This window comes from Batrachochytrium dendrobatidis (assembly GCF_000203795.2).
Source record: "Batrachochytrium dendrobatidis JAM81 unplaced genomic scaffold BATDEscaffold_11, whole genome shotgun sequence".
Classification (NCBI taxonomy): Eukaryota; Fungi; Chytridiomycota; class Chytridiomycetes; order Rhizophydiales; genus Batrachochytrium; species Batrachochytrium dendrobatidis.
In genome coordinates this window covers 530322-550908 of record NW_006281109.1, presented here as the reverse complement: position 1 = coordinate 550908, position 20587 = coordinate 530322, and the positions used below count along the sequence as shown (strand labels likewise).

General features: G+C 38.4%; 9 protein-coding genes across 9 annotated transcripts; 5 read left to right on the top strand and 4 right to left on the bottom strand.

Moving 5' to 3' along the window:
- Nucleotides 1–106: 106 nt before the first annotated feature.
- BATDEDRAFT_26916 (uncharacterized protein) lies at nt 107–900 on the bottom strand (the record flags this gene model as incomplete). Its single annotated transcript, XM_006681024.1, has 3 exons — nt 107–267; nt 339–637; nt 725–900. The coding sequence occupies 3 exons, from the start codon at nt 898–900 to the stop codon at nt 107–109; spliced, it is 636 nt and encodes a 211-aa protein (XP_006681087.1).
- Nucleotides 901–1019: 119 nt separating this feature from the next.
- On the top strand, nt 1020–2722 carry BATDEDRAFT_32207 (uncharacterized protein; the record flags this gene model as incomplete). The annotated part of the gene is made up of 7 exons (XM_006681067.1): nt 1020–1131; nt 1265–1404; nt 1508–1537; nt 1611–1750; nt 1857–2281; nt 2353–2416; nt 2494–2722. Coding segments are annotated over exons 1-5 (559 nt in total), but the record flags the coding sequence as incomplete, so codon positions are not given.
- Nucleotides 2723–3150: 428 nt separating this feature from the next.
- BATDEDRAFT_90818 (bifunctional chorismate synthase/riboflavin reductase [NAD(P)H] ARO2) lies at nt 3151–4920 on the top strand (the record flags this gene model as incomplete). The annotated part of the gene is made up of 6 exons (XM_006681216.1): nt 3151–3167; nt 3275–3425; nt 3580–3802; nt 3884–4137; nt 4234–4697; nt 4797–4920. The coding sequence occupies 6 exons, from the start codon at nt 3151–3153 to the stop codon at nt 4918–4920; spliced, it is 1233 nt and encodes a 410-aa protein (XP_006681279.1).
- An 820-nt stretch (nt 4921–5740) lies between these two features.
- On the bottom strand, nt 5741–6670 carry BATDEDRAFT_35784 (uncharacterized protein; the record flags this gene model as incomplete). Its single annotated transcript, XM_006681093.1, has 3 exons — nt 6617–6670; nt 6225–6551; nt 5741–6061 (listed from the first exon to the last, which is right to left on the bottom strand). Exons 1-3 carry the CDS (start codon nt 6662–6664, stop codon nt 5741–5743), a joined length of 696 nt encoding a protein of 231 aa, XP_006681156.1. The 5' UTR covers nt 6665–6670.
- Nucleotides 6671–8043: 1373 nt separating this feature from the next.
- Nucleotides 8044–9490, top strand: BATDEDRAFT_13244 (uncharacterized protein; the record flags this gene model as incomplete). Its single annotated transcript, XM_006680923.1, has 3 exons — nt 8044–8357; nt 8456–8840; nt 8975–9490. 3 exons carry the CDS (start codon nt 8044–8046, stop codon nt 9488–9490), a joined length of 1215 nt encoding a protein of 404 aa, XP_006680986.1.
- A 587-nt stretch (nt 9491–10077) lies between these two features.
- Nucleotides 10078–12277, bottom strand: BATDEDRAFT_13267 (uncharacterized protein; the record flags this gene model as incomplete). Its single annotated transcript, XM_006680925.1, has 5 exons — nt 10078–10554; nt 10635–10757; nt 10835–11845; nt 11977–12114; nt 12191–12277. The coding sequence occupies 5 exons, from the start codon at nt 12275–12277 to the stop codon at nt 10078–10080; spliced, it is 1836 nt and encodes a 611-aa protein (XP_006680988.1).
- A 1454-nt stretch (nt 12278–13731) lies between these two features.
- BATDEDRAFT_13242 (uncharacterized protein) lies at nt 13732–15290 on the top strand (the record flags this gene model as incomplete). Its single annotated transcript, XM_006680922.1, has 7 exons — nt 13732–13860; nt 13948–14195; nt 14292–14416; nt 14494–14592; nt 14750–14876; nt 15025–15134; nt 15220–15290. Coding segments are annotated over 7 exons (909 nt in total), but the record flags the coding sequence as incomplete, so codon positions are not given.
- Nucleotides 15291–18534: 3244 nt separating this feature from the next.
- BATDEDRAFT_35782 (uncharacterized protein) lies at nt 18535–19507 on the top strand. Its single transcript, XM_006681092.1, has 4 exons — nt 18535–18676; nt 18749–18940; nt 18999–19087; nt 19182–19507. The coding sequence occupies exons 2-4, from the start codon at nt 18787–18789 to the stop codon at nt 19407–19409; spliced, it is 471 nt and encodes a 156-aa protein (XP_006681155.1). The 5' UTR covers nt 18535–18676; nt 18749–18786; the 3' UTR covers nt 19410–19507.
- A 9-nt stretch (nt 19508–19516) lies between these two features.
- On the bottom strand, nt 19517–20039 carry BATDEDRAFT_91019 (uncharacterized protein; the record flags this gene model as incomplete). Its single annotated transcript, XM_006681155.1, has 2 exons — nt 19517–19879; nt 19989–20039. 2 exons carry the CDS (start codon nt 20037–20039, stop codon nt 19517–19519), a joined length of 414 nt encoding a protein of 137 aa, XP_006681218.1.
- Between the last annotated feature and the right edge of the window lie 548 nt (nt 20040–20587).

The following is a 20587-nucleotide window of genomic DNA, read 5'->3' as shown; positions in this document are numbered from 1 at the left end:
TATGGAGATGAGAGATTATGTCGACTCTGAAATGAGAAGTCTCTTAGTTTGTACAGCTCGAGGCGATGGTACTAGACAATGAATTTTACCCAACAAAATATGTATTTTATGATGCTGCTGTGGCAAAAAACACCCCTTCCTGGACACTCCAGATCTCCTCGTCACCATTTTTACCAGATCTAGCAGATACTTCTAGCTGCCCTGTAATCACATTTTGAAATGAAAAGCGACTGGAGGTTCCGAGAAAGTGCTTTGTGTTGGCATGCACTAAGAAATCAAAATACAAGTCAATTCCAGCATCTAGTAATAAAATGACAAGATTGATGCAGATGACATACCCAGCTTGATGTTACGCTCTCGACCCCACAACTTTTCCTTTGAGTCGAGACATTGCACTATCCAATTATCTCCAGTTCCTGGTTGGTCGTGACCGGAAACTTCTTGGTTTTTAGACATGGGAGATTGGATACCACTTTGACTATGCAGATACTGACGAGTATTCAAATGCTGTAGCCGGATAGAGTCTCCACAATGCACAGGCTGACCACGAGAACATGAACCACTCAACGCAGCACCAACCACAAAGAGACTGTTTGGATCGTCACCCTTGGGATACCCTGTCACAGATTGCCGACCACTGAGATAGAGTTATGCATAGTGATGAGTTGCAAGGTTCCAAATACAGACAAGGACTTAATGGCTTGACAAGACTGCCAACACAAACCTTCCAGATCCGTAATGAACTTCATGAGAATGCAGACGAGCACCAGTTGCCTTGTTGACTAGTTTGATGCCTGACCCACAAGTGACAGCAGCAAACTCCTTGTCAATAATAAACGGCTCAGATGCCGAGGCTACTCTTGCAATAATAATGGCAATTGTAAGAAACACAATGAGCATAAGTCCAAATGTCAAGAATAGTAAATCAAGTTGACAAGTCGAAGCATGTTTGACTAAAGTTCTTGTCCAAATTTCCACTTCAAACCTCAAACTTGTCTTGATTCTAATCTTGATCGAAACCAGATAATATGATTGATAACAAGCAGAAACTAGCCTCAAAAATATGCCAATTCCTGCAACAGAGTATTGCTGATGGCACAATTAAAGCTGATGATGCTGAAGGAATCGAAGGTATGAGTTGTGGTCATGCACCTGCTTGAATTCTGGCTTGATGGTCTAGTGTGCTGTTCCATAAAAACTAGTCCAAAGAATAGGATCAATCCTATGAATACTCGATTTATACTAACATGGTTCTGGACTGTAGTTGCTACTCAGTGTATTGCAGAGGCATTTGGGATTGATGCCAACAAGCTAGAGCAAGATGAACAAGGCTCCAAGCCTACAAACTTGCTCTCTATTTTCAATGTTTTTCTTGCAACTCAAAAGAAACTGGGAAGCGATAATGTAAATTGCTCATTCTCAGGCATATTGCCTTGTTTTTGCATCCAGATCTGCAAGCATTATGCTGACATTTGTCTGCTTCTGTACATGTATGGTTTGATACTAGATATCTTCTGAACCTCGTTCTGGTCCTACAGTATGTTGAATTGCCAAGATATGCATTGCATTTTGCTTTAAATCTTGCTCATAGTATTGTCAATACTATTTAGGATGCACAAAAGATGCAGGCTGAAGAATTCAAGGCTGCTGGAAACAAATTGATGGCTGGCAAGATGTTCCCACAAGCAATCGAAAAGTATACGCAAGCTATTGCTCTAGATGCAACCAATGCCGTCTATTTTGCCAATCGGTATGCTACCAGTTTACCATAAATCTGTTTTAATGGATTCTAATGACTGGAAATTCAACACCATTCATGTCTGGTTTACATTTATTTTGATCAACAATTATTTTAGTGCAGCGGCTCACAGTCAGGATGGAAACCATGATGATGCAGCTGTGGATGCACGATCCTCAATTAAACTTGATCCTTCGTATAGCAAGGGCTATTCTCGTTTAGGGTTGGTTCTACTTGCATGGTTAGATTTTGTTATTTTTCTAAACTAATATTATTCTAGTCATGCTCTTTTCTGCGTTGGAAAATACTCCGAGTCCATCGAGGCGTATGAAGGTGGATTGAAAATCGAACCAGGAAATGCTTCGATGCTTCAAGCTATTCAAGCTGCAAACGCAAAGTTGGCAACTTCCTCTACTGCTTCTCGTAGTACCTCTGCACCTGGAAATTCGGACTCTGGAGCAATGCCTGATCTTGCTGGAATGGGTGGTTTAGGCGGCATGGACTTTTCTGCAATGATGAGCAATCCCAATTTTATGAGCATGGGTGAGTATTAAGTTTTATGCTTGGTAAACGTGTCTAGTATTACGATTGAAACTAAAGTCTGTTGTTTTTAGCTGCAAAGATGATGAATAATCCTCAGATTGCTGAAATGATGAAGAATCCAGAAATGGCAAAAATGTAGGCTGGTTTGGGTCTTTAAATCTATCACTTCGCTTTTGTAATAGGAAATGTTGACTGATTAACTATCAATTTAGGGCCCAAAATATGATGAGCGACCCAAATGCTTTGAGTGGTTTACTCAATAACCCCAAAATGGCTGCTATGGCCGAACAGTTTGGAAAGAAATAGGTTGCAACCTGTGCATCCAAACATTGGGTCATTGTCTTGAACTTACTTGAAAATCTTATGACCCATGACTTTGGTTTAGTTTGCAGTTGAAGGGAATATACAGATGCAATAAACTCGTGAAATATTGTTTTGTTTACACTTGTATTTAGATAAATGGAACGCTAATAAGCCAAAATACATAATCTCATGAAATGATTGTCAAACTTACTGAGTTTTTTCAAGTGACTGGCATGTATTGTTGCGTTTCTGAGATATGCAATCATTGATTTATTAAACTAAAACGCGAACGTATGAGATTATTGAGTTTGACTAATGACAGTTGAACCTAACACATGGATGGAGATTGTACAATGACTGTTCTAAAAGCGGAGAAAGTGATAATTATCGTTTGAGTTTATTATATAATGAGCGTTGCGATTGAAAGAATTAAGAATTTCTAGTAAGAAATTGATGGTTTCAAAGCAAGTCATTTCAAGATCAATACAAGTGTTTGGCTGTAATTCATTGCTTGACAAATTTTATTTTCCAAAAATCAAAGCACTCGACTAAACTACAAATTCATAATGAGCTCGTTTGGCAGGTAGAACTTGAGTTTTGTTGAATCAATCTATACTTTTCTGTTAAAACATTCATTCACTGATGACTGCTTTCAACTGGATTCATTTATATTATACTTGGCTGGTTAAGCTTCTTTCGTATTTCAACTTTTGGTGAATCTCATTGCAAAGCTGTTGGTGTAATTGTGGATGGATGTCCTCCTGGTCTTCCATTGTCTGAGAATGATGTTCAGCCTTTGCTAGACAGGCGACGACCTGGTCAGAGTGTGCTCACTACTCCTGTACGTATTTTGAAATGCCAGTGCACCAACCCTTGTTTCTGCTGCTCATTCCATTTCAGCTGGATAGGTGATTGCTTTCTATGGAAAGACAAGTAAACCAAACTGTTACCATAAACTAACAGGTTTACTTATGCTGAAATCAAATGTATTTTAGCGAGATGAAAAGGATCGAGTAGTCATTTTATCTGGTACTGAAAAAGGATTTACACTCGGAACTCCAATTGCAATGATGGTGCCTAATCAAGATCAGCGGCCACACGACTATGGCGAAATGGACTTGTATCCGCGTCCATCCCATGCTGACTGGACTTACTTGCAAAAGTATGGGGTCAAAGCAACATCAGGTGGTGGTCGTGCAAGTGCTCGTGAAACCATAGGTTGGTCGTCTTACAAGATTTATTCAACACTCTGAATCCATACTGATAAACATTGCAATTTATATATTTTTCCTTTTCAAGGTCGAGTTGCTGCCGCTGCTGTAGCAGAAAAGTATTTGAAGAGTGCGCATGGCATTGAAGTTGTTGCATTCGTTGCATCGGTCGGCCCAGTCTCAATGGTACCAATCGAGTCATTTGAGTCTGTAGATGATAAAAACCATTGGATGCTTAAATGGCAATCGTGGTGGGATCTACTGAAAAATATCACTCGAAAAGACGTGGATAAAAATGATGTTAGGTGTCCTTCTCCAGAGTTTTCTGCCAAGATGCGAGATGTAAGTTGTGCTTTTATTTGAGTGCATTTTACACAATCAAGTTGATTTGCAATCACAAAGCTACCCATTTCAACCTATTTCTTGTTTATAATCTAGATTATTTTGCAATACAAAGATGCCCAAGATTCCATTGGAGGATCGGTAGTTTGTGTAATCAGGAATGTTCCGGCTGGACTGGGAGAGCCGTGCTTTGATAAGCTCGAGGCTCAGTTAGCTCATGCTATGCTTTCTATTCCAGCTACCAAGGCATTTGAGATTGGAAGTGGGTTTTCTGGCACCAATATTCCTGGGCATGTTCATAATGATCCATTTGTCAAGAAAGGTGATAGTTTGGGTACTACCACGAATTTTTCGGGCGGTATTCAAGGTGGCATATCAAATGGAGAGGACATTTACTTTCGAGTTGGATTTAAACCAGCTGCCACAATTGGTATTTCCCAGGAAACGACATCATACGAGGGTGATACTGGCATTTTAGCTGCTAAAGGACGTCATGATCCATGTGTTCTCCCACGCGCAGTTCCAATTGTTGAAGCTATGGCGTCGCTTGTTGTTATGGAGTAAGTGCTGCTTTTATCAGATTGATCAGTATCAAACGTGTTTAATGTTTTTCATTTTTTAACGGTTTGTTATATATCCTCTTATTCTTACAATACCAGCATGCTGTTGGCTCAAGGATCCCGCAAGTCTGCAGCATCGGTTCTTTCACTTTCTGAAATTCCTGCTCTAATGAGAGGAATAGCCCCTGCAATGGATGTTGAACTTAATCAAGGCAAAATTTAAGCAACTACTATACTACAAAAATATTTGAAATTAGTAGTTTTGCATATTCAGAGTAATAAACTGAGTATTTTTAGATCAAACATATTTGTATTTACCAATGCCATGTACAGCCGTATTTACGTGAAATGGATCACTATCATGCAATAATTGTCTGTTTGGAATATACTGTGGTTAGATATGTGTTGCTCTTGCTGCCATAATCGACTACTTGAATAGCACAGCGTTCATCATACGATGCATACACAATTAAATTATAGTTTTGAATCAATAATGTCTTTATTTGTCACAACCATACGTTGTACAATTACCAAATCCATACATTTTAATTTAGATATTGGTTGAACTGTTGTCAATCAAACTCTAATCACATACGTTTGTGTTGTAGTCTAGAATAATGATTGCACAGATCAGGCATCATGCATCAGGAATGCAACAACTGTTTCCATATTGATCATTTGGATAAAAACCAACCAACTAAAGAGATCGTGTATTTTAGCTAATGTTTTATTTTACGTGAATACGACTGTAATATCATACTATTAACTATCTCTTGTGTGATCAGTGTTATGGCCTAGTTGCTTTCTATTGATTCCTCGTGTATTTAAAATAACGTGTATTCAGTAGTGTCGAACTTGCATTGAATCAATTAGACTACATATACGTGTTTATTGGCTAATAACATATACTAGCATTCTGTTGAAAATCCACCCAGTAGTATTATAAACCAAGTAATCTGTACGGCATGTTAAAGTAAACCCAATTCATGTATCTATATTTCTGACACTCAAACAATTGGTCAGCCGAGTTGAATGGTTTTAAACTACGTGTTGGAGTCGACGAGTATCTGTTTTGCAAATAAACCATCGGGCCGATTTTCTTCTTCTTGAATAAATTGTAGAACATCGTCGACAAATGTTCCCTGTTTATCAATGACCATTTTGTTTTTGTATTCAAAACCTCTTTGAATTGCTTCCAAGAAAATAGCCACCACATTAGATCCATCAGAGGCCGATACAAAATAAAAAGGCAAGTCATCCACACTCCCGCCTCTCTCTTGTCGTCGTTTTTCTACAAATCCAAATGATTTTGATCCTCTTGAAGGGTCCATATCGATTTTGTTGGCAACAACAATTACTGGCATCTGAGAGATACAAAATGATGTAGCTGAATTAGTTTTTGTGAAGCTATTACAAAAATAATACGTTTCGACTGATGACCGTATAAAAATCAGGTTTATCTATTCAACAAATAGCTATAGTGCCAAATTCAAGTTGAACCAACAATGCTCATCACATGCCACTTACTTTAATGCCTCGATGTTGAACCAATTCCTCATACCACGTATCCAAGTTTTTGTAAGTAATTTTTCGAGTTACGTCGAATACCAAGATGCAGCAATGAGCACCCATATAATAGCTTGCATGCATGCTCTGAAACCGTTCCTGTCCAGCCGTATCCCAAAAATCTACAGCAATTTTCTCTGGCGGATTACTTGTAGATTTCGGATGTATTGCATTATGCCTATACAAAGTCAATGCGTATGTGGACTGTTGATGAGGCACATAGTCGTCCAAAAGAAACCGCTCCATCAACTTTGATTTTCCGACAGCACTGTCACCAAGCAATATAATCTGTATGCATATTAGTTGCACAATAGTCAAGATTTTAAATAAAGTCGAGTTTTATATAGACAAACCTTGATATCTGCTGGTTGACTGACGCTTCCGAGTGGTTTGGTAGACATATTAACAGGTACGAAAGAGCGTTTGGCAAAGCCAAATTATCATCGCGAATTTATAAAAAGAAACTTGAAAAAGCAATGCAACTGCGAATCTTTTATAAATCAAATGCCAATAAACTTTGTTCCATTCAATGTTTATTGACAGTAAAATAACTCCTATTTTGTTTAAATCGATCATAAATGCATATTAGATCTTTGTAAATTTGCAACACATTTAATACAGCCAAAACCTTTTACTATACAAACTTGTGTTTATTACAGCCGTATTTATGTGAAATGGATCACTATCATGCAATAATTATCTGTTTGGAATATACTGTGGTTAGATATTGTTGCTTTTGCTGTCAGAATTGACTACTTGAATAGCACAGCGTTCATCATACGATGCATACACAATTAAATTATAGTTTTGAATCAATAATGTCTTTATTTGTCACAACCATACGTTGTACAATTACCAAATCCATACATTTTAATTTAGATATTGGTTGAACTGTTATCAATCAAACTCTAATCACATACGTTTGTGTTGTAGTCTAGAATAAAGATTGCACAGATCAGGCATCAGGAATGCAACAACTGTTTCCATATTGATCATTTGGATAAAAACCAACCAACTAAAGAGATCGTGTATTTTAGCTAATGTTTTATTTTACGTGAATACGATTGTAATAATATCATCAACTTCCAATGCAATTAGCCAGACTAAATATCTGATTGCAGCTACACTGTATTTCAGCTTGAATACGCTACAGAATGTCACATCAACACTATTTAATAGTTGGTTTAAAGCCCAACCATGACATGGGAATAATAATCAATAAAACGTGTATAATTTATTCATTGCTATTTGCAAAGCATTGAACAAGCCATTCAAGATGTTGGTGTGGTCCAAGGCTGTTACACCTGCACTAGGACAATACAGTTCGACTTTCTCAAAGCAATCGGTTAATCATGTCGTAGGCTCTTGCAGTCGTTCATTTTCTAATACTAGCATCTTGTCAAATCTGCGTCTAGCGCATGCAATGACGATGGTATGTAGCAGATTTGCATCCCAAAACAAGTCAGCATTAAAGAGTAGAAAGTCATCGTCGGGACTGTTTTTTGGAGTGTCTAGTCCGTTAGGGTGCAGCACATCACATACATCGACTTCTTCATTCTCCAGTATTGGGCATCCGTCTGGTCTTGCTACCACTCTTGAAAGACTGGAGGGAAAGTGGTGCCAACTCTTTTCTCCAAATACTGTCTTTACTGGTTCTAATGTCGGATCGCTGTTGAGTCGGCATACAATCGCTTCATTCGCTGGTGGGTCTGCTCAGCATGCTTTCACTACGTCAGAGGTATCGCTATCTCCTCAACCCACAAGTACAAATGCTGCATGCATGCAAAAAAATACATACACTACCTCGGCTGGAAGTAACAGTACCGAAGATCAGCACGATAGCAAACAACATAATCACAGCGGTCAAAAAAAGTCCGAGTTTCCAGGAATTAGCCGACCCATTGTCGGATATTGGTATTTGTTTTCTGGTGCCCTTGTGTTTGGGATTGTCAGTGTTGGTGGTCTTACGCGATTAACAGAGAGTGGGTTATCTATCGTCGAATGGAATCTGATCAAGGGAATGTATCCACCTCAGTCTGAAAGCGAGTGGGAGGCCGAGTTTGAAAAGTACAAGCAGTTTCCAGAGTTTAAAATGTAATATCTTGATTTGCGACTGTTGTGTGCTCATGTATGGATTTATTTTGAGATGCATTGAAATATACCACCGCCTACTAACTACTATTTTTTTACAGAATGAACCATAGAATTACTTTGACCGAGTTCAAATTTATCTTTTTCATGGAATGGGCTCATCGGATGTTAGGCCGCTTTATCGGGCTTTCCTTTGTTCTGCCTGGTGTCTATTTTGCATATAAAGGATACATGACCCCTTCAATCAAGGCACGCTCATTTATTGTGGCTACTTTGATTGGGCTTCAAGGATTGCTGGGTTGGTACATGGTTAAAAGTGGTCTTTCGGATACTCTTCTTGAAACCCCTCATACAGTACCTCGCGTCAGTCATTATTGGCTTTGCGCACATTTGGGATCTGCATTTGCCATTTATTCCATCATGTTTATGACTGGTATGGAAATTCTCAGTGCAAATCGTATGCGTGCATTGAGTTATGCTCAAAAGGTATGCCATCTTATTTGATCAGTGATTGTCGGGATTTCATATTTAGATAGCCCCGCTTGTTATAGCTGGCTTGCTGTTGACTTGGGTTTACATATAACATGGCTTCTTACATTTTAAATGTGCGTATGAAATAGGCAGCTCAGTCACTGATTCCGCTACAAAAGTTTCGCAAATATGCAACAGTCACTGCAGGTCTTGTATTTTTAACAGCTCTTTCTGGTGGATTGGTTGCAGGTCTTGATGCAGGTCTTATTCACAACGAATTCCCATTTATGGGAAACGGGTTGATTCCAGAAGAATACTGGACGCTTTCCACAAAATCAGATCGTAACGTTGCACCCATTTCATGGATTCGTAACATGCTTGAAAATCCTTCGGCCGTTCAATTCAACCATCGTGTTTTGGGTTGTACAACAGCTACAACGGTTGTTGCTCTTTGGATCGCCTCTCGTCGTATCCGTCTTCCAAAAGCTTCGTTGATTGCTATAAATGCATTGCTTGGTGTTGCCGTGATGCAGGTGACACTTGGAATCACTACACTGATTTATCTTGTTCCTATTCCTCTTGCTGCTGCTCATCAAAGTGGGTCTTTGACACTATTAACCGTGGCAATGTGGCTCGTACATACACTACGGGTGATGCCAAAATAAATACTGTTTTTTGGTAGCTTACATAGGCATTTGAATATTCCATGATGAGCGGCGGTTGTATATCTTGGAATTTTAAAAATTATACATTGTTCGTCAGTGATATAAAAACACTGGATCGTGTTGTTTTTGATATCTAAAATTGCTAAAAACGATACTATCTAGTGCTCTTGGTGAACTACTGATAAGCAATCCACTTTCAATCATTTTAAATTATATTGTAAAGGTTTAAAACTGCCCAAGCTAATCAGGACTGGTTTCTCTTTTGATCAAGCATTGCAAATAGGTATTCACAGTATACATCTACTACTATAGTAAAACAGTTGAAATATTTTAAACATAGTAGTGACAGCTAGACATAAAAGTCGAGTCAGATTTGGTTTAGTTGAAATGTGTTGAATGGTTCTTGTGGGAAATCATCGAGCAACTCCAAAGATTGACAGTAATTATCCACTTCCTAAAGTAGGTGTATTTGCTGTAGTATGGAGCGACCCTGTTCCAAATTTGACTTTCAGTAGCTCATATCTCTTCAAATCCTACAAACAAATCCGATATCAGCAATTATATTTGTGTAGTGGTGAAAAGCGATACTAATAAACATAAAACCGTACCTTTTTATGAACAGAAGGAGTGACCTTTGAAAACGCAGTGCAAAAATGATCAAGATTAACTAATATATCGCTACTGGCTGATGAAACAAACGGTTTTGAAGAAGGCATGCCGTGAGTGTAAAATGTATCACGCAAGGCCGATACAGCAGCTTCGCGTACAAGGGATGCCAAATCAGCACCACTAAGACCTTCACATCGAGCGTCATTGGAGACTGTTTGTAAATCTAGCAATGGAGACAGCGGGGTTTTTCGTGTTAGGGTTTTGAGAATCTCATACCGCTCGGATGCATTCGGCAAGTCCACGTATAGAGTTTTGTCAAGTCGTCCAGGACGCATCATAGCAGGATCTATCATATCTGGTCGGTTGGTAGCTGCAATCACAAACACTTGTTTACGCCCTTGCATACCATCCATCTCTGTGAGCAATGTATTTACAAGTCTAGAAGCCGATTGAGACTAAATATGAATAATAATCAGCACTGCAGTTGATACCATTAAACAAAAGATAAAGAACAGCAATTATAAAAAATCATTACTTCTGCATCGTTAGAACGGGATGGACATAGTGCATCGAGTTCATCAAAAAAAATCACACACGGGCTTGATGCTTGCGCACGAGCAAACACAGTTCGAACAGCGCGCTCACTCTCACCTACATACTGCATTTAAAAGTTTAAGTATGTAGTACTGTGATGGTGCAAAGAGGAAACAGAATTCCAATCACAGTGTATATTACCTTGTTAAGAAGCTCGGGTCCTTTGATAGAAATAAAATTACAATGAGACTCGTTTGCTACTGCCTTGGCTAGCAATGTTTTTCCACATCCAGGTGGCCCATAAAGAAGTACTCCCATAGACGACGTAATCCCGACTTTAGCAAAATATTCTGGATGTCGAATTGGTTCAACTACCGCCATGCGGAGTTCATCGCGTACATTGGCAAGCGAACCAATATCATCCCAACTAACATCTGGCACTGTTGCAAATCCTTCACGTTTAGAAGAAGGCTGTACTTTTTTCAAAGCCTCCAAAAAATCTGCAAAAGTAATACTTAGCAAGTCAAGCTCTTCTTGTTTCATGGGCTCGGGATGCGAAATCAAAAAGCGAGACATGTAGAGGGTTTTTTCAGTATCATCAAGAGGAGTGTTCATTGTTATATCCATTTGATCTGATTGGTCGTGCAGTTTATACGAAAGAGAGTTGATGATACGATCAATTGCAATCATTCCCGCTTCAGCTGTAAGTGAATTCAAATCGGCGCCAACATATCCTGGAGTCTTGCGCGCAAGATCTCGAAAGTCAAACCCACCATCTAATCGCATTTTCTTGGCCAATTTTTGCAAAATATGCATGCGAGCATTTTCGTCAGGAACAGCCATGCATATTTCACGATCAAAGCGTCCTGCACGACGAAGAGCTGGATCAATCGAGTCTGGCCGATTCGTAGCACCAATGATCATAACATGCTTGTAATCATCCGTTTGAACATCTAAACTACCATCAAAAGATGTATCCTGTGGTGAAAGACTGTCCATGGATGTCAATAGTTGAGCAACAATACGTCTCTCCATTTCGCGCTGAGCAGTTTCTCGCTTGGGAGTAATGGCATCTATCTCGTCAATAAAAAGAATACAGGGTGCTAATGATTTGGCTTCTTCAAAAACCTCGCGAATCTTTTTTTCAGACTCGCCAGACATTCCAGAAACTATAACAGGTGCTGCAATGGAGATGAAGGGTACGCCAGCTTCCTAAATACACATGTTTCATTAAACAAAAATTCAGTTTCTACAACACATAAAATAAGTCTATTCAAAACAAAACTAGTCAACTAATACCAACAGTACACTCGACATAGTTTAAATCAAAACTATCCACTTACACCAGCAATTGCTCTAGCCAACATTGTTTTACCACATCCAGGAGGTCCATGAAGTAATATTCCCCGAGGTAGATCCACACCAAGATGGCGATATATTTCAGGATGACCAAGCGGCATGCAGACCAAATGATTAAGCTCCTACATTTACATATAGAATCAGTTATTGTTCAAAGAAACTCGATCGGCTTGCAGTTTAAAAACAGCGCATCTATACCTGCACAATCTGCTCAATTCCACCCAAATCGGATAGTCTATTTTTTGGAATAACCCATTTTGTATCCACTTGTAAAACAGTCGACATTAGCACAATTCAAGTACGTTTAGACAAGAATTGTAATGGTATACTCACTTGATACTTTAGCCTTTTTTGTATCTGAAATGCCAGATGCTTTCTGCTTTCGTTTAGAGGACTTTGCATCTTTTTTACTGTCTGTAACAGAGCCAATCTGTATGTCAGATATCGGTAATGAATCAGGTGTACTCACAAGAGTAGTACTGAGTTTTGATTTAACTGGTGTTACATCTTTAAAAGTCACAGTTTCAGCCTCGACGAGTTCAGCCAACTCAGTAGCAGCCAATGCTGATTGCTTTTGATAAATATCAATCACTGATCGGTTCATACTGTTTAAATCCTGCATAATCACAAGTTAGCCAATCTGCAGAATTTTTTCAAAACTGTTCAACTTGCAATCGTTATCCGACTATAGCAATGTGACTGGAGCACATACCTGAAAATCTATAAGCGGAACGTCTTGCTCATATTCCATTGACGATTCGCTATTGTTTTCTTCATTTTGATTTTCTATATGCTGCAGGACTGCAACAGCTGTTTAGATTTCAAGCATGCAAATAAAATATAAAATGCAATCAGTCAAGACAGCAATACCAAAATAAATCCTACAACTATTTCAGTAATACAAAGTGTACTGTGAACATTTATCCAACCTTGCTCACAGGCGTCCATCAGAGTTTTTTGTGGTTTCCGTCGAAGTGGGGGATTTGACTGAAGAGCGTAGTCCAATATCAAATCCAAATCCCACTTTGTCCTTGTGTTTCCACCGTCTTTACAGACCTGATCTTGATACTGTTGAGCGATTCGCATTATCTGTTTTCCAAGAGTCCCGAGTTTCCTACGACCAGCCATAATCAAAAGAATTGAACAAGTTGAATTTTGATTCAATAATTTGATTTTTTTAAATAATAATCAACAAGTTGTGAATTGAAGTTTACAAGACTTGTTTATATTGTTAGAATTTAGTATTATTAAAATTCAATTCTGTTAGAATTCAATACTTTTAGAATTCAATTCTGTTAGAATTCGATAATATCAATTCATTGCAAGTTTCTGAATTTCCCCTCAAATTCCAGCAATTTTGTAAATTCACTCGACAAATAGTTAACAAAGCCTGGTCATGGCTTCGACCCCTAGCGACTTCTCAATGTCCATTCATGGTCGACTGGACCAATTATCTCAGTATATATCTACAGAAAACAACCAGCCTTCGTTGTCTTTGGAAGTACTTTTGGATGCATTTCTTGCTGTATACACTGACTGCAAGTCTGCAAACAATACTAGCGAGCAAATCTCGGGCTTCATTCGACAGTGTAAGGTTTCACTAGCATCCTGATGCATTGCATTCAACTTGTTATTGACATGCAGAATATTCTTTGTTATGGCATGAACCTGTACTGCATCTTATACGTTTAGATGATCAATTGGTTCCTAAGCTGCAGACATTGCGAGTTAACACGCGCGACTTTGAGACCATCAAGACTCTTGCAACTGGTGCGGTGGGTCGTGTATGCTTGGTTCGCGCCAAGAAAGACTCAAAAGTATATGCCATGAAGATTCTTAAAAAGTCGGACCTTTTGACACGAAGAGAAGTATGTGTGAATTCGTTCTCTAGTCATCTTTTAAGTAGTATCTCCATTTATGCGCTGCTAGTATTTACCTCTGAATTCATGTTTTAGGCGGCCTTTTTTATGGAAGAGCGAAATGCATTGGTGTTTTCTGAACAATCAAAATGGATCACCACTCTCTATGCTGCATTTCAAGACGAAGACAATCTTTATCTTGTAATGGAGTATGTTTCTGGTGGAAGCTTGCGCTCTTTGTTAAACAACAAAGAAACATCCATGGAAGAAAATGAGGCCAGATTTTATATTGCCGAAATGATTTTGGCTTTGGAAGTTTTGCATAAATACAGTTACATACATCGGTAAGAAACTAAACTGTGCTTTTTGACTGCATTTGGTTTTGAATTTTTAAATATATATATATTTACCTGTAATGCTTATATCCTTTCCAAAACAAGCGATGTGAAACCTGAGAACTGCTTGATTGACTCTGCCGGTCATATCAAGTTGGCAGATTTTGGATCTTGCATTCGACTAAGTGACGCAGCACGGGTTACATCGCATGAAACTGTTGGAACGCCAGGTTTGTAACGCTAATCTGTATTTGTACTATCAAGCATATTCTAACATGAGCATGTTGCAACTTTATTCTGCAAACAGATTATATTTCTCCAGAAATTTTGCAAGCTCACGAAGGAAATGCAAATTATAACCAAAGCGTTGATTGGTATGCTTGCTTTGATTATACAGATATACCTTGTTTTATACAGCGCAATGGTGTTGTTGGTGATAATATACCCGGCTAACATATTTTTGATACTGCATTTGCTAATAATAGGTGGTCACTAGGTATTTTGACAAAGTGTTTTGTTATTGATAATGACTAATCTAACCTTTTTATTTTGTGGTTTATTAGGTGTCATTTTATACGAATTGCTTTTTGACGAGGTTCCGTTCTATTCAGAGTCACTGGTCGAAACATACGGAAAAATCATGAACCACAAGGTATTTGATAATAATCTTTGGTATTTTTTACAGTTTATGTTTTAATGTTTTTGATTTATTAGAAATACTTTGCATTTCCTGATGACATTGAGATTTCAGACACATGTAAAAATTTTATTCAAGGGTATGCCTATGCTTATTTAAAACGACAGTTTGATTTATATAGTAACTGACTTTTTAAATCAGATTGATCTGTGCATCCGAGGAAAGGCTGGGGAAAAATGGTATTGACGAGATCAAGAGTCATCCGTGGTTTGCTGGTATTCCGTGGTCAGATCTACGTGACAGTAAGTCGTGTTGATTATATTTTCTATCCTTTACACTTGAAAGTTTGTGCTGGTCAATCATTTAAATATACTACCTCTTTATATTATAAATCAGGTACTGCACCATTTGTACCAGAGCTAAGTGGTCCAGAAGATACTCGCTATTTCGAAGATGAAGAGAATGAAAGCAAAAAGTTTGCAAAAAAAACTCTGGCCCGAAATCGTGAGTTTTCAGGACAGAATTTGGCTTTCGTAGGCTATACCTACGTAAAAAACGCAACAGCGCTCATTTCATGGCCAGGATTAGACCCTCAAACAGCAAATAGCGGATCAAATTCTTTACTTTCAATTAAAGAAAAGGCTTATAGCACTGGCGCTTCAAATTTTACTGTAAACAATGCAGCTTACGATGCGCTTAAAGAGCAACTGGATAAAGAGGCTCAAAAATCATTGGCATTATCAACAAGCAAGAAACAGTCAGAGGACGAGCTTGCTAGTTTACGAGCTGCTCAAGCTAGAGATGTTGCCCAGCGAGCTGAGCTTCAAAACACGCTTGGTATTATTGAAAAAGAAAGGCACCGCCTTGAGGCCGAGTTCAAGCAGTTGAAGCTAGTACATGATCGTGATGCCCACGATCGTTCTGAACTAGAAGAAAGAATTGGTCAGCTTCGAGAGTCTCTTGAGCGAGAAACCCGGAATAACGCTGATACACAGGAGCTCACAGAAATTCGTAAAAAGTTGGAGCGTGATATTTCCACTCTGACCATATCACTAAAGGATGAGAAAGCTCAAGCAGTAAAGCGCGAAGTTAGCATTCTTGAACTCTCCAAAGAAAAGTTGGCTCTTGATAAAGAAGTTTCTAGATTAGCCGAGGCTTTAAAGGAAGAACGACAATTGAAGCAGGATGCCGTCGTTAATTCGGAAGAATTGGCCAAGCAGGTTGATTCAGCAATAGCCACAGTTCACTCTTTAGAGTATAAAATTAGCCTGCTTGAGCAAGAAGTCTTGCGCCAGTCAAATATGATTACATCCCTAAAAGGAACGCTAGAATTGGAAATGGAGAAAACTCAAACTTCCAACGCACGCATTGCAGATCTTGAAAAACAAAATGCTTTTTTTCAAATAGAAGTAGATAGTCAAAAGTCGCAACTTGAAGAATCGCAGCTCAGAGAGGCCGAGTTAAGAAGTATAGCTCATGAGTTACAAAGTACCAGCAAAGCAACTGCCACTCAGGAAATTGATGGACTTCGAGCACAGTTATCTCAGCAGACAACAGCACGTACCAAAGCTGCTGATGAACTATCCCAACTTACAAAAAACAAGGCATTGCTGGAAATTGAATATACTGATATTAAAACAAAGTACGCATCAGAAGTTCAATCACATGCTGAAACGCAACGATCTTTCAAGGAGCTGCAGGGCTCTGTACACGAGAGAAGTCGATATATAATTACTTTAGAAGATGCAAGAAAAAATGCGTACGCTCAGGCTGGCGCGACAGTATTCAACTCTGCAGCAATGTCAGCTCAAATTTCTTTACTGCAAAAACAAATCAAATCTCTTGAAGAAATTAACACTGGACTTCATCAATCAAATGACTCAGTTCGCACAGAACTTAGCATTGTATCATTAGAGCTTCAAAACAGTCTTCAATCCAACGAAAAACTCCAACTCAAGATCTCAGAGCTCGAATCCACTTGCTCGATTGAGCTAAAATCACGCATCAATATCGATTCACAACGAAATGTACTTCAGCTGCTCAACACTCAACTAGTTCAAGAGTCAGAACGTCTCCGCTCTCGAATTGATGTAATCACTCAAGAGCATGACAATACAATAACAGAGCATCATAGTACCATTATGCAGCTTCGAGCAGAATTCAAAAATCTCGAGGAAAAGCTTGCAGCGGAGCGTGAAAAGGGATATCAGTTGGAGGATTCTCACGCCACAATGAACAGATGGGTTCACGAGCTTGAAGAGGATGCAAAACGGGAAACTGAAATACGCACGCAGACAGACAAGCTTTTGAAGGTGGCTAATAAGCGACTCTGTGATATTGGAGTCGAACTGGAGGCTGGGATCGATAGAGAGCAGCAGCTTCATTTCCGAATTAGTGAATTAGAAAGCGCCTGCGAAGCTCTTAAATACAAACTAGAAGCAGCCGATGAAAAGGAACGAGAAATCCAGCTTTCTACAGATACTAGATTGCGTGTCGATGAAAAGTCGCATTCCCGATTTAAGTTGCGAGGAATATTTTTCAAAGGATCTCGCGATGGCGTGGATCTCAATGTCGATCGTACTACTCAGAAACTACAGGATATTGATGATGATGCCAAGAATACTAAAGATGCAGATCACCGACGTAAGCAAAGTAGCCAGAGCATGGATTCGCTATCATCCTCATTAAAACTACAGACGCCTTTAGGCGCAAAGATATCAGAGCTTACAAGTATGTCAATTAGTGTTTTTTGAATAGTATAGTATTTTGGATATATACTCACCGCGGTTTTGTTATTACGTAGCACTTGATTTCTTTAACCCTGCCGAGATTCTTCAAGGATGGCTCAAGGTTCCAAAAGGCGGCAAGGTTAAAAAAGGATGGAAACTGCAATATGCGGTTGTTCGAAATTTGAAAATATTTATGTATGAACGCGATCAAGATGTAGATGTACTTCCTGGAATAGAACTAATAGATATAACGTAAGTTTGAGTTTAATACAACTATTCTACTCATTTTTTTAAGAAAATAGGTTGTTTACTGATAGCACTTGCATAATACACGCTTTTGGAATAGTTCGGACATCTTTCTTGCCAAAGCCGTGTCTCAAAATGAAGTGATTCATGCAAATGGGCGAGATATAGATCTGATTTTCAAGATACAAGCTTGGTCTTCAGATGGATCTACAAACCCAGAAACGGTTAGTGCCAATTATGCTTGTTTAATGGCTTTGAATTTGATTTACATTAGTAAAGTCCCAGTATTGTAGCGTATTTGATTAAACCAACCATTTTATTTTTGCCAATAGGAAACCTTTGAAATACAGCATCGTATTCAAAAAATACAAATCGATATTCAACTTGAAGAGAAAATGCAACAGGCTGCCGAAAAAATTCTTAGTGTTACCACAGATGCCCAAAAAGTCACAGTTATTAGTCAAATTGACTCTTCTAACAAGCGTTTAAGAGCTCTAAAAGGTGAACTGGAAAAGCTTACTCCGGCTGTAAACAAAGGTGTGGAAGTCATCAGTGAAAGCATGTCGTCGTCAAAAGAGGTATTTCACTTGTTTATTTTTCACTCAACCCACATTTTCTTTGCGGTACAATTTTTCACCAACAAATATTTGAAAAGTCTTTGGAAAATGCATCAATTGTTTCAGAGTATGGTAATCAGAAGCAATCGGACGAATTGTTTGCTCTCCGAAAGGAGTTTGAAGCACAACTGGAGGATGAGACCAAGAAAAGAGACGCTCTTCATAAATTGGCCCAGGTTGATCCACGCAAAAAGCAAAAGGAATCCAAGGATGTCGAGGTTGAGCTAGTAACAACGGATCGTATTATTGCAAAAATTAAAGGTGCATTTTCTGGTTTAATTATCAAGCGGGTCTTCATTATGATTTGGTACAATCAACTAACTTTAATTATAGAGGGATTGGAGATTCTAAATTCAGGAGATCGCGACAAAATGGACGCCTTATTGCAAAAAATGCGCAAGATAAACAAAATAGCAGATTCAATGGGTCACTTTTTCACAAATAGGCAATATTATAAACCTACGGATTGCTCCATCTGTCATGAAGCACTTTGGGATACTAAAAATCATGGAATGGAGTGTACTGGTATGAAGGTGTTTTGATGATGTATGTTTATTGCTTTCTTACTAACTGTTTGAACTAGCTTGCAAAATGATTTGCCACAAAACATGCCGGCCTCAAGTTGACACTTCTTGTCAGGACATTATCAAGCTTCAAACAGTAGCGCCAAGAGTAGGTTTTTTGAGAGAAGAGTTGGTGATCAAACTTGTGACAAATGGTTAGAATGTCCACCAATATTTACCTCGGTTTATTTTATTGTTACTAGTACTTTTTGGCAAAAGATTTGCAGGATCGTGCTCGTTGGTTGGTCGGTTTGGCATATTTACGAAAAGAATTTGAGAAAAATCAACGTAATTCAGATGGAATCTCTGGTACTCCCGATAAACGCATGTCAAGTTATGTTGAGCAGCCTAGCTCCAAAAGAATGTCAGGGATATTTTCGCTGCAAGGCAATGTCATCCCAAGAAAACCCACTATAAACGAAAAAAACTAATCTATTTAGTTGAAATTTCAATCACCAGCAACCAAATTGGCACTGTTTTTCTTTATTTTGGAGTGAAATACCTTTGCAATGAATCTCTTATTTCAGTCAAAATGCTGCTATTTTTTTAAACATATTGCACTAGATATAATATCTTGAAATGCTTCGTCAATTTCCCGCTGAAGTCGTTTTCTGTATGGATTGTCTTCTAATGTAGATAGTAGCCGAGGCGCTATGGTAAAAGGCGTCAAGTGGGGAATAAACGGTTTTTCAGAGTCAATGCTCTTAAAGCATGAAAACTTTAATCTTAAATTGGTGCGTCGAGATAGTTCTCGCTGCTTTAAAGCTGGTGCATTATTAGAAAACAGATTTACATTAGCTTTGCTGCAGTCAGATTTGGTAGATAAATTCGTTATTTTAGACGCGAGATAAAAAGCCTTTGGTGGATCTTTTGTTAGCTTGACCTTTTTGTCTTTCAGCGTCTGTAGGTATTTTATATATTAAAATAAACTAGTTTTATCAACACATGCACTTGATATAATAGTCTACAATCCTTGATTTAGCAGACATCATATTACTTGACTATTGTACCTCTAATATATGAGTTTTACTCTGTGACTGAGAAACTGGCGCATTCTGCATTTTGATCCTAAGTATCATTCGTCGAATCTGGCATATTTTATCGAGTGAAGATGAAGTCTCTTGTATCGTTTGTCTTTGGTTTGAATTATCCATCAATAAAGTTAAAAATGTTCAATTGTGATATAATAATTGTCAAGATTTGGAATGGCAAAAAAGTTGAACAATAATTCAATCCGGTACATTTTATAAATGGAAGCTAATTTGATCCAGCCATCTATTGTAAATTTCTCGAGTCAACTCCAAATTGTGTAGAGTCGAGATATTGATATCAGCATTGTGAATTTGATGGCAGATTGTTTGATTACACCAACTGACAATGAAAACCACAACCGTACATGCTAATTTTACAAGATACAAGCCTAATTTTACAAGACATCAAACCACTCAGTATAAGTGGACAGAATTATCACCATCAGGATTGTCTTGAATTCACCGAGTATTAAAGAAACCACTAGTAAAAAGAGTATAATCGAGACTGACACCGTTGTAGGTTAAACCAGTCGATTGAGTGATGCATTTTGACCCATATCATAATAGTACTTGTTGAT

Bases quoted from the DNA above. Each gene is read 5' to 3' on its own strand.
- BATDEDRAFT_35782 (XM_006681092.1), top strand. From the start codon at position 18,787: ATGGACGCCTTATTGCAAAAAATGCGCAAGATAAACAAAATAGCAGAT. The intron at 18,941-18,998 runs GTATGAAGGTGT...TGTTTGAACTAG, and splicing joins TCATGGAATGGAGTGTACTG to CTTGCAAAATGATTTGCCAC. The intron at 19,088-19,181 runs GTAGGTTTTTTG...TATTGTTACTAG, and splicing joins TTCAAACAGTAGCGCCAAGA to TACTTTTTGGCAAAAGATTT.